At 37.8% G+C, this 19,639-nt stretch overlaps 1 protein-coding gene across 1 annotated transcript in view; it reads left to right on the forward strand.

Moving 5' to 3' along the window:
- The window catches only part of parp4 (poly (ADP-ribose) polymerase family, member 4), a 102,792-nt gene that overhangs the window by 24,498 nt on the left and 58,655 nt on the right, over positions 1 to 19,639 (forward strand). Inside the window, 5 exon segments of the mRNA XM_061879528.1 lie at positions 4,027 to 4,194; positions 9,015 to 9,166; positions 9,390 to 9,521; positions 14,828 to 14,926; positions 16,341 to 16,524. Coding sequence (XP_061735512.1) covers positions 4,027 to 4,194; positions 9,015 to 9,166; positions 9,390 to 9,521; positions 14,828 to 14,926; positions 16,341 to 16,524 — 735 coding nt within the window.

Genomic DNA, 19,639 nt, shown 5'->3' on the forward strand with positions numbered 1-19,639 from the left:
ATGCCATGTTCGGGCCACAAACAAACCATGTTTGTGTTCTTCCCGTGCTACTGTGGGCTTTCTTCCTCCCACACAAAACATGACTCTTATGTTAATTGTAAATCCTTGGTATTTAGTTTGGCATATAGCAGGGGTGTCCAAACTTTTTCTCTAAGGTCCGCACATTTAAAAAATCAAAGCGTACAGGGGCCATTTTGATATGTTTCCTTTTGTAACCCAATACCATGTATAGATTTTTTTTTTTTTACTTTTAGGCTCCCCTCTAGTTTGACCCCATGGACCTGAAAGGGTCTCAGTCATAAAATTGTAAAAAATAAGTCGCTTAAATCTCTAGATCCAAACTTTTTGACTTTGGGGCCACATTGGGCCCGAAAAATGTAGCCAGGTGCCAAAACGTGTGTGTGTGTGTGTGTGCGTGTGCGTGTGTGCGTGCGCGCGCATATATGTATATGCATGTATGTACAACCCTCGTTTCCATTTGAGTTGAGAAATTGTGTTAGAGGTAAATGAAAACAAAGATTTGCAAATCCTTTTCAACCATTCAATTGAATGCACTACAAAGACCATCAATCATCAATCAATCAATGTTTATTTATATAGCCCCAAATCACAAATGTTTCAAAGGACTGCACAAATCAAGACAAGATATTTGATGTTCAAACCCATGAACTTTATTTTTATTTTTTTTTGCAAATTAACTTAGAATTTCATGGCTGCAACACATGCCAAAGTATTGGGGAAAGGGCATGTTCACCACTGTGTTACATCACCTTTTCTTTTAACAACACTCAATAAACTTTTGGGAACTGAGGAAACTAATTGTTGAAGCTTCTAAAGTGGAATTCTTTCCCACTCTTGTTTTATGTAGAGCTTCAGTCGTTCAACAGTCCGGGGTCTCTGCTGTCGTATTTTATGCTTCATAATGCGCCACACATTTTGGATGGGAGACAGGTCTGGACTGCAGGCGGGCCAGGAAAGTACCCACACTCCTTTTTTACGAAGCCACGCTGTTGTAACGTGTGCTGAATGTGTCTTGGCATTGTCTTGCTGAAATAAGCAGGGGCGTCCAGGAAAAAGATGGCGCTTAGATGGCAGCATATGTACCTGTATGTACCTTTCAGCATTAATGGTGCGTTCACAGATGTGTAAGTTACCTATGCCTTGGGCACTAATTTACCCCCATACCATCACAGATGCTGGCTTTTCAACTTTGGGTCGATAACAGACTGGATGGTTTGCTTCCCCTTTGGTCCGGATGACACGATATAGAATATTTCCAAAAACAATTTGAAATGTGGACTCGTCAGACCACAGAACACTTTTCCACTTTGCATCAGTCCATCTTAGATGATCTCGGGCCCAGAGAAGCCGGCAGCGTTTTTGGATGTTGTTGATAAATGGCTTTCGCTTTGCATAGTAGAGCATTAACTTGCACTTACAGATGTAGCGACCAACTGTATTTAGTGACAGTGTTTTTCTGAAGTGTTCCTGAGCCCATGTGGTGATATCCTTTAGAGATTGATGTCTGTTTTTGATACAGTGCCGTCTGAGGAATCGAAGGTCACGTTCATTCAATGTTGGTTTCCGGCCATGCCGCTTACGTGGAGTGATTTCTCCAGATTCTCTAAACCTTTTTATGATATTATGGACCGTAGATGTTGAAATCCCTAAATTTCTTGCAATTGCACTTTGAGAAACGTTGTTCTTAAACTGTTTGACTATTTGCTCACGCAGTTGTGGACAAAAGGGTGTACCTCGCCCCATCCTTTCTTGTGAAAGACTGAGCATTTTTTGGGAAGCTGTTTTTATACCCAATCATGGCACCCACTTGTTCCCAATTAGCCTGCACACCTGTGGTATGTTCCAAATAAGTGTTTGATGAGTATTCCTCAACTTTATCAGTATTTATTGCCACCTTTCCCAACTTCTTTGTCATGTGTTGCTGACATCAAATTCTAAAGTTAATGATTATTTGCAAAAAAAAAAAAAAAACGTTTATCAGTTCGAATATCAAATATGTTGTCTTTGTAGCATATTCAACTGAATATGGGTTGAAAATTATTTGCAAATCATTGTATTCCGTTTATATTTACATCCAACACAATTTCCTAACTCATATGGTAACGGGGTTTGTATGTACTGTATGTATGTATGTATATATGTATACTGTATATACCTGGTAAGATTTAAAATATATATAATATTGGAGTGTTTGGAGCCTTGAAGTCAATAATTCCCAAATTATAATTATGCATGATTATAATATACAATTTAATAATTCATAACATTTTCAGCAATGATAGTTTTTATATATTGAAAAAAAAAAAACAGCCTTGAGCTTTGTGTTATTAACGTCAACATTGCACCATTTTCTCATTACATTTCACCTGTTTGCTCTTTTATTCTACTTTTTTTATGTTTGTTGTGGGTTTTTTTGTATTAATATATTTACAATGTGCCGCGGGCCGTTAAAAAACTAGCTGCGGGCAGCACTTTGAACACCCCTGGCATATAAAGCTTCTGAGTTGAGGTTGTGAATTGGTTGCTTCCAAATGAAATTACAACAAAACTAAGAATACACAAGGAAGTACTTTAATGTATATATAAAGTGCAAAAAACACATAAAAAGCACGTTAAATCAACAATACACCCTGGTATTACTGAAATAATAATACAAAAAAAATTGGCACTAACTTTATGCTAACATACAAAGGACCATCCCATTGACAGGCTAACAAAAATTAGCATTGCAATCATTTTACACTGCTACAAGGCCAACAACTTCATCCAAATAGAGTTTAAGGGAATACATTTTACATAAAACTACCGGTACATGTCAATAACTACTTCTATGCATATATTCCCCAAACTCTTCGGACGTAAAGATGTGACTGTACTTTGAACTTCAACGTTAGTTTGCTGCTGAACCTCAAATTCTTGATTGATTGAAACGTTTATTAGTAGCTTGTACAGTACAGTACATATTCCGTACAATTGACCACTAAATGGTAACATCTGAATAGGTTTTTCAATTTGTTTAAGTTGGGGTCCACGTAAATCAATTCATGGTAAACAAATATCACCTGGAACTAGGGATGTGTACTAAATTTGGTACTTTTATAGGCGCCGACCGAACTCCCTCGGTACTACCAAGTATTGACTAATGTAAAATCAAACAGTGCCATTTTTCGATACCTTTTCTTGCCCGTGACGCCATGTCCGGTTGCAGACTCGCCACGTTCCGTTGCAAGCTAAGCACCGGCTCACGTAAAGAATCACAAGTAGTATTGCAATTTTTAACACCAACAAAGCAAGTATGCTGGGTAAAAAACACTCAAATGTAAAATAAGGCTCCACTCACCCAACATGCGCTAGCTTGATACTATTTCATGTTGGATTTACCAAAGACGGGCTACTATTAGCATTAACAATTTTACATGGTGATTTTAACACATCCAAATTTGCTAATGAAAACTACAACTAATCAAACAGCTGGTGTGTAATAAGCGCAACATTCACAGTAGAAACACTTTTAGGGTGCAACATAACACATTCAGCTCCTGGAAAATGCTACTTCCAACATACCATACATAGCCAAATTTATCATCAAACAACTAACATTTATTAACACACACAAAAGTAACTAAAATTGATACTGTCAAATATTGGTATTGATTCCCAGGTACCAGGAAAAGGTACTGTATCGGTTTAAATGTGAATGGTCCTCATCCCTACATGGAACACAAAAGCCAGCTGCGGTAGGCTCCAGCTCACTTTTCACCCTAACCAGGACAATCGCTATGGAAAATGATTGGATGGACTCATATATATTGATTATTATTTTGAGTCAAGTCTTTAATGGGCACAGCAGTCACATTTTGTGAACCTATTGTGCGTTTTTTGACAACATTCTTGGAGCATTTTCATACATTTTTGCAACCAAAAACAATTTTGAGTCAATGTTCTGGGATTGTGCTGGAAAGTTGCAAGCTGACCGCTCGTCAATTGTTGTGCATGTTTGTTTAGGTGAGCCGTGCGGAGGGCTTGTGGATCGAAGCCCATAGGAAGCTGAAGAATGGGTGGAGCGCCGAGGTGGGCACTCTCTGGAATGAGTTTTTCTCGCTGCTGCCTCACAGGACGCCCATTAAGAATCACAGTGCCAAGCTTTTCTCCCAGAAACTGGACCTGTGTCAGGTACAAGAAAGCGCCTCCCCCCCACACACACACACATTCTTTTTTAGCTAATTTTGCCTTTGTCATACAACTTGATATTTAACGTACGCTAACCGTTAGCATGTTAAAAATGACGGCGTCGCGCAGTTGGGAGAGTGGCCGTGCACACCCTGAGGGTCCCTGGTTCAATCCCCACCTAATACCAACCTCGTCACGTCTGTTGTGTCCTGAGCAAGACACTTCACCCTTGCTCCTGATGGGTGCTGGTTAGGCCCTTGCATGGCAGCTCCCTCTGTCAGTGTTTGTGAATGTGTGTGTGAATGGGTGAATGTGGAAGTAGTGTCAAATCGCTTTGAGTACCTTGAAGGTAGAAAAGCGCTATACAAGTACAACCCATTTACCTTTTAACGTTAACATGCTAACAATTAGCATGTGATAAGTACCGACTTGGTACTTAACATACGCTAACTTTTGGCATGCTAAAAATGCTAACATTTAGCGTGTTAACAATTAGCATGTGTCAAGTACCAAGTTATATGACTTGGTACTTAACATATGCTAACTGTTAACATGCTAAAATTCTAATGTTAGCATGCTCACAATTAGCATGTGATAAGTACCGACTTAGTACTTAACATACGCTAACTTTTGGCATGCTAAAAATGCTACCATTTAGCATGTTAACAATTAGCATGCGTCAAGTACCAAGTTATATGACTTGGTACATAACAAATGCTAACATTTAGCATGCTAACAATTAGGATGCGTCAAGTACCAAGTTATATGACTTGGTACTTAAGATAAGCTAACTGTTAGCATGCGTCACGTACCAAGTTATATGACTTGGTATTTAACATACGCTAACTGTTAGCATGCGTTATGTATCAAGTTATATGACTTGGTACTAACATATGATAACTGTTAGCATGCGTCACGTATCAAGTTTTATGACTTGGTATTTAACATATGCTAACTGTTAACATGCTGAAATGTTAATGTTAGCATGCTCACAATTAGCATGTGATAAGTACCGACTTAGTACTTAACTTACGCTAACTTTTGGCATGCTAACAATAAGCATGCGTCACGTACCAAGTTATATGATTAGGTATTTAACATCTGCTAACTGTTAGCATGCGTCTCGTATCAGGTTATATGACTTGGTACTTAACATATGCTAACTGTTAGCATGCGTCACGTATCAAGTTATATGACTTGGTATTTAACATATGCTAACTGTTAACATGCTAAAATGCTAATGTTAGCCTGCTCACAATTAGCATGTGATAAGTACCGACTTAGTACTTAACATACGCTAACTTTTGGCATGCTAACAATAAGCATGCGTCACGTACCAAGTTATATGACTTGGTATTTAACATATGCTAACTGTTAGCATGCGTCACGTATTAAGTTATATGACTTGGTACTTAACATATGCTAAATGTTGGCATGTTAAAAATGCTAACTTTAGCATGCGAACAATTAGCATGTGAATAAGTACCAACTTGGTACTTAACATACACCAACTGTTGGCATGCTAAAGTGCTAACATTTAGCATGCTAACAATTAGCATGCATCAAGTACCCAGTTAGTGGTGGTATAGCTCGGTTGGTAGAGCGGCCGTGCCAGCAACTTGAGGGTTGCAGGTTCGATCCCCGCTTCCGCCACCATCGTAGTCACTGCCGTTGTGTCCTTGGGCAAGACACTTTACCCACCCACACTGGTTTAAATGTAACTTAGATATTGGGTTTCACTATGTAAAGCGCTTTGAGTCACTAGAGAAAAAGCGCTATATAAATATAATTCACTTCACTTCACTATATGACTTGGTACTTAACATGTGGTAACTGTTAGCATGCTAAAATGCTGACATTTGGCATGTTAACAATTAGCACGTAATAAGCACCGACTTGGTACTTAACATATGCTAACTGGTTGCATGCTAAAATGCAGGAAAGTCCAGACAGTAGTTTTCCAATCGACTGCTTACAATATTAGACCCCTTTTTAATTAATAACCAAACACACACCCAGAGAGGCTTTTTTTTGCCTCTGAAGCTACTCGAAAAAACACTTTGATTAACTCACAAAAATACCCTCAAGCTTGTTCTTTTTTGTTCTTTTTTTTTTTCTTCTCGTTTCTTCTGAACTTCTGAAACGCTGACAGCTCTCATGCAGCAAAGACTGTGCTTGTTGAAATGTTTTGATGCAGCTGCCTTCATATTGATCCTAGTGTAATTGTTACATTACACCTGCTGTCACTCAGTCCTCATCCAACTTGTGGACACAAAAAGGTAGCGTCTGAGTTGGCCTCCAGATAGTGTTAGGAAAGACATTTGTTTGTTTGCTTCCTCTTCAGGTGTTTGGACACCTGGGCATTCTGCGGCCCGCGGGCCACATTCGGCCCTTTGTGCGTCCCTGTCCAGCCCGCCTGAGGCCAATCATAAATTACAAAATACATTTAAAAAGTATCTATGTCGAGTGCGCAACACAACGGTGCTGCTTTTGTTTTGAAAAGCGTTATTTGTATTACTTCCGTGTGCACGTATGCGCGTGCATGATTGTGAGTGAATGTGAACAGCGGCAATCACAAAATACAAAATACATTCTAAAAAACAGCTATGTTGTGCGTGCAATACAATTGGGCTGCTTTTATTTTGAAAAGTGTTATTTATAGACGTATGTCCGTCCGTGTGTAACCTGTGAGTGAAGGTGCACAGTGACAAGTGATGCCCGGTTACCACCGAGATGTCAGCTCAAGCTAAAAAAAAAAAGGTGATGCCGTGTTTTCAACAAGACATGTTTTGCTAAGTATTTATTTACAGAAATTAAGGGTTTAAAGAATATAATTTGAGGAAATATTCAAATTTTTTGAGATAGGATTTTTGAGTTTTCTTAAGCTGTACGCCATAATCAGCAATATTAAAATAATGAAAGGCTTGCAATATATATATATATATATATATATATATATATATATATATATATATATATATATATATATATCCTCAGCCACAAATCTTTCATCCTCGCTCAAATTAATGGGGAAATTGTCGTTTTCTCGGTCCGAATAGCTCTTTTTGCTGGAGGCTCCCATTATAAACAATGTGAGGATGTAAAAGGACCCTCACACGGGTGACATCATCGTCTGTGACTTCCGGTAAAGGCAAGGCTTTTTTATTAGCGACCAAAAGTTGCGAACTTTATCATGGATGTTCTTTACTAAATACTTTCAGCAAAAATATGGCAATATCGCAAAATGATCAAGTATGACACATTGAATGGACCTGCTATCCCCGTTTAAATAAGAAAATCTCATTTCAGTAGGCCTTTAAGAAGAACGTTTCTCAAAGTGCAATTGCAAGAAATTTAGGGATTTCAACATCTACGGTCCATAATATCATCAAAAGGTTCAGAGAATCTGGAGAAATCACTCCACTTAAGCGGCATGGCCGGAAAACAACATTGAATGACCATGACCTTTGAACACTCAGATGGCACTGTATCAAAAACCGACATCAATCTCTAAAGGATATTACCACATGGGCTCAGGAACACTTCAGAAAACCACTGTCACTAAATACAGTTCGTCGCTACATCTGTAAGTGCAAGTTAAAGCTCTACTATGCAAAGCGGAAGCCATTTATCAACAACATCCAGAAACGTCGCCGGCTTCTCTGGGCCCGAGATCATCTAAGATGGACTGATTTAAAGTAGAAAAGTGTTCTGTGGTCTGACGAGTCCACATTTCAAATTGTTTTTGGAAATATTTGACATTGTGTCATCCGGACCAATGGGGAAGCGAACCATTCAGACTGTTATCGACCCAAAGTTCAAAAGCCAGCCTCTGTGATGGTATGGGGGTACATTAGTGCCCAAGGCATGGGTAACTTACACATCTGTGAAGGCACCATTAATGCTGAAAGGTACATACAGGTTTTGGAACAACATATGCTGCCATCTAAGCGCCGTATTTTTCATGAACGCCCCTGCTTATTTCAGCAAGACAATGCCAAGCCACATTCAGCCCATGTTACAACAGCGTGGCTTTGTAAAAAAAAGAGTGTATGTACTTTCCTGGCCCGCCTGCAGTCCAGACCTGTCTCCCATCCAAAATGTGTGGCGCATTATGAAGCGTAAAATACGACAGCGGAGACCCCGGACTGTTGAACGACTGAAGCTCTACATAAAACAAGAATAAGAAAGAATTCCACTTTCAAAGCTTCAACAATTAGTTTCCTCGGTTCCCAAACCTTTATTGAGTATTGTTAAACGAAAAGGTGATGTAACACAGTGGTGATCATGTCTTTCCCAACTACTTTGGCACGTGTTGCAGCCATGAAATACTAAGTTAATTATTATTAGCAAAAAAAATAAAGTTCATGAGTTTGAACATCAAATATCTTGTCTTTGTAGTGCATTAAATTAAATATGGGTTAAAAAGGATTTGCAAATCTTTTTATTCCGTTTATATTTACATCTAACACATTTTCCCAACTCATATGGTAACGGGGTTTGTAAATGAAAATGGTAGATACTTTTTATAATTTTTACCCAAACAGTTTAAAATTTTAGAAGATGTTCTATGCCAATAACAATTGAGCTATGGTTCACAAAAGGCTCATGGGCCGCACTTTGGATGTCCCTGCTATATGATGCAGAAAAATGCTTACATGGTTCATTTAAGGTGAAATTATTTACTTTTATACTAAAGTTGAAAAGATACGACCCCGTACATTATTACAAGGGCTGATTTCATAAATATGGCGGTATGTATTTCAACCTGTTGACATTATGAAATGTCCCATCCCTTGATGGACGGCTCCTCCTTGTTCCAGTTAATCCGAGACATCCTGAACGTGAGCGAGATGACCCTGAGAAGCCCCGCCCCTTCCAGTGTGGGCAAGTTTCGCGCCCTGAGGTGCAGCATCGAAACGGTGCAACCCGGCAGCGACGAGTATCGCGCCTTGACCTCCCTGCTCCAGGACAGGTGAGCCTCGCCAGCCGTTTATCGTGGCCTTTTCCCACAAACTCAGAAGGTTAGCGCAGGTCTTTGGAGACATGCCCTGCCGTTTGATCCAAATCTATCGGCCCCGCTTCCCGCGGGCCCCATTCACGCTTGATTGATCCCCAGCGGGCTCATGAAAACTTTTCCATCCAGAAGAGAGACGAGTGTCAACCTACATTATTCTCCCCATTTTGGCTTTTTCCAGCCCCGTGCAGATCCATCAGGTGCTGCGTGTCAGCAGAGCAGTGGAGTTTCAGACTTTTAAAGGCCAGCTCGGCAACGTCAAGTCCCTTCTCCACTCCTCCAGCGCCAGCAACTTTGTCGGAATTCTGTCTCGGTGAGCTGAAGTGACACACACACACACACATGCACGCACACACACTCTTTGGTTCCCAGGTGATCCAGAATATGCTGAGATCCAAACTCTAGCTGTTTGCAGGGCGAGGAATCACAAGTGTATTATACTGCTGAATAAAACAGTAGTAATGATGCAAAGCCTTTAAAGAAAGGTCGAATAGAAGCAATGTAAATAAGAAATACTGTCCATTCTGCGACTATCTTAAAAAAAAAAAAAAATGCAATTTTGCTCGAAATTGCAACTGTATGCTCTAAAGCTCAAGCTGAACTGAAATGCTAAAAGTTTCCACGCTTAGCCAGATGACGTCAAATAATATTCATGACTTTTGCGTGTGTACCAGGAACATTCGTAGAATAGCTAAGATATCAACAATTTAACGCTAGCATGCTAAAAGTTAAAATGTTTGAAATAACCAAATATTTTACTATGATGCGTATACCAGCTAAAAGATAGCATGTAAAATGCTATCAGTTAGCATGCATGAAGTAACAAAACATCTCATTCTGCAAAATTAGCTAAAAAAAGCTAAGATGCTAACAGATAATATGCAGGACAGATAAAATGTTTGATTCTGAGCTGTATACCTACAAAATGATCCAAAGAATATAGCATGTGAACGTTAACATGCTAACAGTTAGCAAGTGTAAGGTAACAAATTGTTTGACTTTGAGGCGAATACTAGTCCATCCATTAATTTTCGACCGCTTGTTCCCTTTGGGGTAACGGGGGCCGCTGGTTCCTATCTCAGCTACAATCGGGCGGAAGGCGATGTACAGATAGACAGACAACATGCGATGTGTTGGCCCTCATCGCAGGGCCAACACAGATATATTGTGGTCATGATAATATAGATAGTAGACTTTTAAAGTTGTCAGCTGGAATAATAGCCAGTCCGTTATGCTATATTTTTAACTTAAGTTTTAAAGAAGGAATCTATCCTCAAGTATGGAAGGTCGCAAGAGTGACTCCTCTACCAAAAAATAGGAAAGAAACATTCACTGGATTAAATAGTAGGCCCATTAGCATTTTACCAGTATTAGGAAAATTAATGGAAACAATTATATTTAAGCAAATTCAAAAGTATTTCTCTATAAATAACATTCATTCAGACTTTCAACATGCATATAAAACTGGCTATTCAACATGCACAGCTCTCACACAAATAACAGATGACTGGCTAAAACAAATTGACAGTAAATTATTAGTTGGCACAGTGCTACTAGATTTTAGTGCAGCTTTTGATATTATTGATCATAAACTACTACTTATAAAACTGTCTGCTTATGGTTTTAAACTCTCAGCGATTAACTGGATGAAAAGCTACCTAGTCAACAGACAGCAATGTGTCATGTTCAATGGAACCCTTTCAAATATTAAAACATTATATTGTGGTATTCCACAGGGAAGTTGCCTGGGACCTTTATTATACTCAATATTTGTAAATGATATGTCATGTATTTTAAAGAATAGTTGCTGTGCAATTTACGCAGATGACACAACAATATATGCACATGCAGATAATTGCACCGACCTGAGCACTATACTACAAGATGAGGTCATGCGGATTTCAAAATGGGTTACAGAAAATAAGATGAAACTTAATATTTCCAAAACAAAATGTCTTGTTATTTGCTCAAAACATGCTCATAGAAAGGAACGCATATTAAATGTTTCTCTGAACGGAGTTCATGTTGAACAAGTTAAAGAGGCCAGGTTGCTGGGAGTTACAATAGATGAAAGACTATCTTGGGCCACTCACATTAAAAACATAGTAACAAAAATGAGCAGAAGCATTTCAATCATAAGAAGTGCCTATTTTTTAACTAACACATCTATGAAGCAAGTTATACAATCCCTTGTATTGTCACATATGGACTACTGCCCAGCAATCTGGTCTAATGCATCTAAACAAGATCTAAATAAAATCCAGCTTACCCAAAACAGAGCTGCCAGACTAGCTCTCCATTGCTCATTTAGGACTGGCATTGAGATCATGCATCATGAATTGTCATGGATGAAAGTTGATGAAAGACTGGCTTGTAGTTTGATTCTATTTTTAAAAAACATCTATACATACCATAAACCCTCATATCTGTATTCTCAGCTCTTACTTGCCAGTGACAGTCACAACTACGGTACCAGGCTAGCCCAAAGAGGTGCTCTCACTCGTCTTAAACCCAAAAGTGATGTTTTGAAAAAGACTGTAATGTATCGGGCAATCACTTACTGGAATAGACTTCCACAATATCTGCTATCAATCACCAGCATAGTGGGCTTTAAGAATAAACTAAAAGGAGAAGTATTGTGTAAAGAGATTATTTTAGATTGTACCTAATGTCATGACTGTTTTTATTGACTATTGAATATTTTATTGATTATGGGATAAGCAGCAGAAAATGGATGGATGATACTTTTTCGTCACTTATTGTTTGTCTTTGGTACACTAATGTGTTTTAGGCCATTGGTTCTTTGTTTTATTTTTGCAAAAATGTATACAGTATATCTATTTTTATATTGCTATTTTTATCTTTGGTATGAAAATTATTAAGTAACAACATCTATTAGTATTTTTTGGTTCTTTGTTGTTGCTATTTTTGTATTATGACAATTTATTATTGGATCATGTTGTACTGCATTTTAATCGTTTGTTCTGTGGTTGTGTGATGTTTTTTGCCTGGACCCCAGGAAGAATAGTCTCCACTGCGGTGTAGACTAATGGGGATCCTTAATAAACTAATAAACTAATAGACAGACAACATTCACACTCACATTCACACACTAGGGCCAATTTAGTGCTGCCAATCAACCTATCCCCAGGTGCATGTCTTTGGAGATGGGAGGAAGCCGGAGTACCCGGAGGGAACCCACGCAGTCATGGGGAGAACATGCAAACTCCACACAGAAAGATCCCGAGCCCGGGATTGAACCCAGGACTACTCAGGACCTTCGTATTTTGAGGCAGACGCACTAACCCCTCTCCACAGTGCTTCCCCGAATACCAGTAAATTTAGCAAAAAAGATAACATTCTAACAGTTAACATGCATGAAGAAACAAAATGTTGGACTCCGAGATGTTTACCTATAAAATGAGCTAAATAGTCTAGCATGCTAATGTTTACATGCTAACAGTAAACAAGTGTCAAGTAACACATTCTCTCTGAGGCATATACCAGCAAAATTAGCTAAAAAGATAACATGCTAACATTAGCATGCATCAAGTGACAAAATGTTGGACTCTGCAAATTTAACTAAAAAAAAAAGCTGGCAAGCTAACAGTTATTTTCCACCATCATTTACAAATAAATTCCTACAATGTGATTTCCTGGATTTTTTTCTTCACATTCTGTCTCTCACAGTTGAAGTGTACCTATGATGGAAATTACAGACATTTGCGCAATCAGTGGCTGACTACTTTTTTGCCCCACTGTATATATATATATATATATATATATATATATATATATATATATATATATATATATATATATATATATATATATATATACATACATACGTTGTGACATTGCTGGTTTTACAAACAGAGGAGCATGTTCGGTAGTACACAATCACAAAGTACTTACAACCAGACACAGTGTGTTGATAGAAAAGGGAGAACGGACGCATTTTGGCTTGAAAACTAAAGATAAAGATGAAGTTATAACACTGAAACGCCCTCAGAAAGAGGTGCTTTAAGACATGGCTAGCTAGCTAGCGGCCAACGTCCATCTGCCGTCAGCAGTGTTTAAACTACTTCTAAATCACTAATCCTCGCCTCCATGGCGACTAACAAAGTAAGTTTCTTACAAGTATCATCCCTGCAGGACGAGGTATAGCTAAACATGCTTCACTACACACCGTAAGCTCACCGGCGTCACAATGTAAACAAACCCCATTGGTGGATCTACACTTAACATCCACTTTAATGATATCAAGTACAGGCACAATACTACTATGATTACGTCGATATTTTTTGGCATCGCAACATCTTCTTTTGTTTTAAAAAAATGTATATTATGTTTATAAATTCAGGAAATAAGTCCCTGGACACATGAGGACTTTTAATATGACCAATGTGTGTTACTAATTGGTATCGGATTGTGGTATCCAAAACTATTATAAAGTATCAAACAACAAAAGAATAACTGATTATTACATTTTAACAGAAGTGTAGACAGAACATGTTAAAAGAGAAAGTAAGCATATATTAACAGTAAATTAACAAGTAGATTAATAATTCATTTTCTACTACTTGTCCTTAATAATGTTGACAAAATAATAGAATGATAAATAACACAATATGTTATTGCATGCGTCAGCAGACTAATTAGAAGCCTTTGTTTATTTATTACTAAAAAACAAGTTGTCTAGTATGTTCACTGTTTTATTTAAGGACTTAACTGCAATAAGAAACATATGTTTAATGTAATCTCCTCCCTCTTCCTGAAAAAAGCGCATCAAAAGGTTGTTCTGCAAAACATGGTCAAATTATTTTGTGATTGATGCTGTATTACTGCCTTTCCAAGTTTTAAACCCCACAAAAAACCTGTTTTTACTAATATAATCAAATGAAGTCTGTTTTTTTTCTTGCTCTTTCTCCTCCCTCTTACTCGAAAAAGTGCTTGAAAAAGTTGTTCTGCAAAAACTTGGTCAACTTATTTTGTGATTGATGCTGTATTACTTAATTTCCAAGATTTAACCCAAAAAAGAGCTAGATAAAACTGCTGGATGCTGGCCAGGCATCGTACTTTAATAATAACAACAATGGATTTGATTCATACTGTGCTCTTTTTTTCAGCTTTTCAAAGCGCGTCACACATAGACTTGGTTTGGAACCCCTGTGGCGCTGGTAAAAACTGCACCAGGAGGTTTCCTAAATCCACAACTGTTACAGCCAAGGTTTTTTTTGGACTCGGCACTTGTCTGTTTACCTGGCGACTTTAGAAATTAACTGAGGTACTTTGGCTGCGTTCACAGTATTACAGCTTCTTTAGCCAGTAGAGTGTTAGAAACGTCTCAATATGATACAGACAAGCTTTAAGCGTTTGCAAAAGATGAATTTCCTACACTGTTCTTTATGAATGATCACATTGTTGCATCTCATCAGGGGATACAGGAAAATATGAAATATTAACTGCATACAAGAAATGCATGAGATTATATGTTGCACGTTATGAAGTCATCTCTGCATATGCACCCATTGCTCCCAAAAAGAAGGACTTTTAGTACTTCACATATGAGATAGTGGCAAAGCATTGTGGCTTATTTCCTTGTCCATGTCTTCTTAGGGGTCTGCTGTTGCCTAGTGTCGGCGTGGAGCTCCACGGCGTTGACAGAACGGACGCCGGCAGCCTCGGAAGTGGCATCTACTTCAGCGATAGCATGAGGTCAGGGGGCAGGAAAAAATTTAAGCATCCATTAGGGTTGTCCCGATACTTTGGTACCAATTGCTGGGTTGCATATGACATCAGATCCACTTTTCTTCTTAGCTTATTAATGCACGCGATGGTCAAGCAGCTTGAGCGTAGCATTAAAACAAGTGAGGGTGAGTGTCGAGTTTGAGCAGAAAATGTCACATTGCTGTTCTGTTCTTGGGTGTTGCAGTCGTTCATATACAGAGATAGAAGAGAGAAGTGGTTCATAATGGTAATAAAGTTAGGGAAAAAAGAAATTGCTTTGAAGGAAGTAGGTCTTAAAAATATCACTTTCATCATTGTGGAATACAATCGGACCATACTCGTGTCTGCAGTGATCACTTTGTAAAAGGTTTCAACATTTTATTTATTTGAGAACATTTCTGTGATGCAATCGAGTTTGTTCTCTACAATATTAATAAAGTAAAGTACCAAATATTGTTCCACACTCTAGGTGTGGTGAAATGTGTCCTCTGCATTTGACCAATCCTCTTGTTCACCCCATGGGAGGTGAGGGGAATAGTGGGCAGCAGCGGTGGCTGCGCCCAGGAAGTGTTAGTTGTGTTTGAGAGCATAACTAAACGTAAAAAAGGTTATTTTGTGGTTGCTATGCCTAAATATAACTATAAAGACCTGCTTGTGCAAATGAACTAGCGTGATGTTAACTCCTAGTGATAAATATTGTAATTGTTGGTCCAATCCACCATATTTTTATGGTTGATTTTCATCGCAGAAACCAAAAGCCCAAATTGTTGTTGTGCAGGAAAGCCAAGTGCTTTATTGGACACGGATGACCACATTAAAGCGCCTTTGGTGATATTTGTTAGCCTTAAGAAAATATATTTCATAGTATTAATTTAGTAGATGAAATGTGTGAGTGCGTCCGTGCGTGCGTGTTGACAGCAATGTCACCAAGGTGTGCCATTATATCCATGAAAAAAACGTACCGGTATTTTTCAAAGGCGCTATCTCACCTTTTTTAATTCATTAATACCGTGATACTTGACTAGTACTGGTATTCTGTACAACACTATCATCCATATAGAGCATGTATTTTTTTTAAAAAAAAATTTTAAAGGTATTTTATTATTAAATTTTCCTGTATGTATTTCTCTGTTTTATTCAATTTAATTTTTTTTAAAGTATTTTATTTTTTATGTGTTTAATATTGTTGTTTTTTAATGTATTTATTTTCATTAATATTTTTTATGTATTTATTTAAAAAAAAATTTAAATATATTGTCATTTGTTTTTTTTGTTTTTATGTTTGTATCTATTGTTTTTATTTCATAATTTTTTTTTAAATATTTTATTTTATTTATTTTGCAGCATATATTTATATAAAAACGCACGCCTTTTCTAAACTGGGTGCCCTTACGTCCCGCAGTACGTGCCTCAAGTATTCCAAGCCCGGCGCCACAGACGGCTCTCGGCTGTTGGTGGTGTGCGACGTGGCCCTGGGGGATTGCCTGCAGCTCCACCACAGAGACCCTACACTGACTCAGGCCCCTGAGGGGCACGACAGTGTGCGCGCCACCTGCTGCACCTCCTCCGTTTACTCCGAGTTTGAGGTAAGGCTGAGGGAGCGTGTCAGCGTAAGTATATCGTTTAGTTAGCGCATGTGCTGCAGGAGGAGTTAAATATCAGATCTGGGGATAGATTCTACACTGAACAAAAATATCAATGCAATATTTATTTTTGCTCCCATTTTTCAGGAGTTGAACTCAAAGATCTAGAACTTTTACTATTCACACAAAACATCTCAAGTTTGAGAAATATAGGCTCCAAAAAAAATAAAATATAAAATAAAATACATAAAAAAATATTATTAAATAAAATACATAAAAAAATAATACTATAAAAACATTAAATACATACAAAAATAAATAAACCAAAATAAAATACATAAAAAAATAACAATAAAATAAAATACATACAAAAATATATGAATAAATAAAACCCAAAACTAAAATACATCAATATTAAAAAAATATATAAGAAAAAAAAAACTTAATAAAAAAAAAAATATCATGCTCTGTATGGATGCTAGTGTTGTACAGTATACCGGTACTAATAAAATATCACGGTACTAATGAATTAAGAAAGGTACTATACCACCTTTGAAAAATACTGGTATACAAGTCAGTCTAAAGCTGGCAAAATAATCCATCCCACCTCACAGGTGTGTCATATCAAGATGCCACCCACAATAACATTATTCGGCTACACACCAGCTAAACACACAATAGCACACAAGCTAGACATAGCTAATAATCGTGGAACAATAAAACAGCCCATTTGTCAATACAAACAAGTATCACATAATAATAGTTGCATATTACATACGCATACAAAGTCTTCCAGGGCAGAAGTGATTTCGAAAGTATCCAGTAACAAACATGTCCGCATCATTCAGCGTACTACGTCATGAGCTTAACTTAATGAATTATTGTGGCCACTAAGTGTTGGCAAAAAAAAACAAATACCACTCCACTTCATATTAAACACAGGATCAGTCCATTCCAGACACTTAATAATAAATACATTAGTGTTTTTTATACCTACCATTGTAATGTGTTTGACGCAACCTTTTTTTCACATTCCACCCTAGGAATGGATACCATTCACATTTTAACCAACTTGGCAACAATTCACGGTACCTGGGAATCGATACCGATACTCATCGGTACTAATTTTTGGTACTTCTGTGTATGTGTTGGTAAAAAAAAAAAAAAATTGAATAAAACCCAATTTTTTATTGCAACACGAAAAAAATAGCAGATTGTGATAATTGATGTTTTATTGTCGCATTTCTGGGTCTCAGTTGCAGTTGCAAGTCCAAGACATTAGATGGTGTGTATAGTTCATAGTGTGTTGGTTAGTGAGTTCAGTCTTTGGTGAATCTAGTCTTTTGATGCACCCAAAAAGTGTTAATACTGTAAGTACTGTACAGTACTGTACAGTTATTCCTCATCCACGAATGCCTCAAATGTTTCTTCTTCAGTGTTCGAATGAAAGTTGGGCGAATATGGCATCCAACATGCCCAGCTCTGTCTCGTCGAAGTCGTCATTAAACGAGTCAGTGTCACTGCTGCTAATGTTAAATTCTCTCGCTGCTGCTAATGTTAAATTCTCTCGCTATTCCCGTGTTTTACTCTGTGACTGATCGCCTTGAGTTTAAACTCTGCGTCATAAGCGTGTCTCTTAATAAGACCCATTTTTGGGTCTTTACATAAACACACAGAAACGGCACGCCTCTCGTGGTCATACATCCCAGCATGCACCGCGTACTTCTTCTACGAGGAAAAATGAAGTTGGCGGCTGCTTACTGTAGAAAAAGCGTGCTTCTTCTTCTACGGGAGAAAATTAAGTCAACAGCTGCTTATCGTAGTTGCGAGACCTGTTGTGGCTCAATATTGGTCCATATACAAAGCGCACCGGATTATAAGGCGCACTGTCAGCTTTTGAGAAAATGTGAGGTTTTAGGTGCGCCTTATAGTGCGGAAAATACGGTAGATATGATCCCTGCTGATATAAAATATACATCGGTATCGGCCATTCGTCAAGGCACCTATTTCTCTTATTGTCTTGTTTAATAAGTTTAATATCAAACCTTATTCAACAACAGATCTTGAGGATATTTTATTATTATTGTTATTACCGGTGTGTGTCTGTTTCATGCAGCAGTGGACGAGCATCTGATTAAAAATAAAACAATTTTCTGTCCTGAGTTCTGTGTAACCGTGCGCTGATTTTAGAGAAAACATCTATTATCTCATTTTTGTTTATTTGTCAACAGAGGCATCATAACACGTGTTGGTTTCTGTTCATGCAGTAGCAGAGGGCCTCTGGCTAAACTGGAGCCCTGAGCACAATTTCATTTGGAGGCCATAAAACAAGTTCATGGAAAGAAAATTGTTGAAAGTTATCAAACTTAACTTCCTGACACAACGCAGAGGGGGGATGGAACCTTGTAAGACCAGCACTAGTGGACAGTGAGAATCTGTTTGGGAAACGTGACATTGTATTTGTACCAGCGACGGAGCAGGAAGGGGCTGGGAATACTTTTGCAGTAGAAAGTCAATTGCACGGGTGATTAAAAATATATTTTTAATAATGTTTAAAGATAATGTACATGACGTTGTACATCTAATATCTCACAACATTAACAGAGTTGTTATAATGTCCTCTGTGGATGCTTTTCGGCCTTCTGATCGGACAAAATGTGCATGACAGCTGGTAAATGTGAAACAGAAACTACACCCGTCTGGATGGAGATTGTTTTAACACTGGAGAGGTTGTTTTTTTGTGTTGTTTTTTAAGTATCCATGTTTGTTTGGACATGGCCTTAAAGGGGAACTGCTTTTTTTTTTACTTTTTTTTTTTTAAATTGCCTCGGAAAAGGCTAGTTTATTTATTTTATTCATACACAAGGCAAGTCAAAGTGCTTTACAATCTTGTTATTGAAATAATCATAAATATAATCATAATTCAAATTAAAAATGAAATTAAATCATTGTTAAAAACTATTATTATTTAAAATAAAATCAAAGACTGTGATAAAATACTCGTAGTTGTCATATGGACACTTAGATCAAAGTGTTTTCAGCCTGTATTTGAACATTGCCAATGTTGAGGCCCGTCTCACATCTTCTGGAAGACTATTCCAGGTTCCAGGAGCATTAA

The sequence above is a fragment of the Nerophis ophidion genome, linkage group LG19, assembly GCF_033978795.1.
Source record: "Nerophis ophidion isolate RoL-2023_Sa linkage group LG19, RoL_Noph_v1.0, whole genome shotgun sequence".
Lineage (NCBI taxonomy): Eukaryota > Metazoa > Chordata > Actinopteri > Syngnathiformes > Syngnathidae > Nerophis > Nerophis ophidion.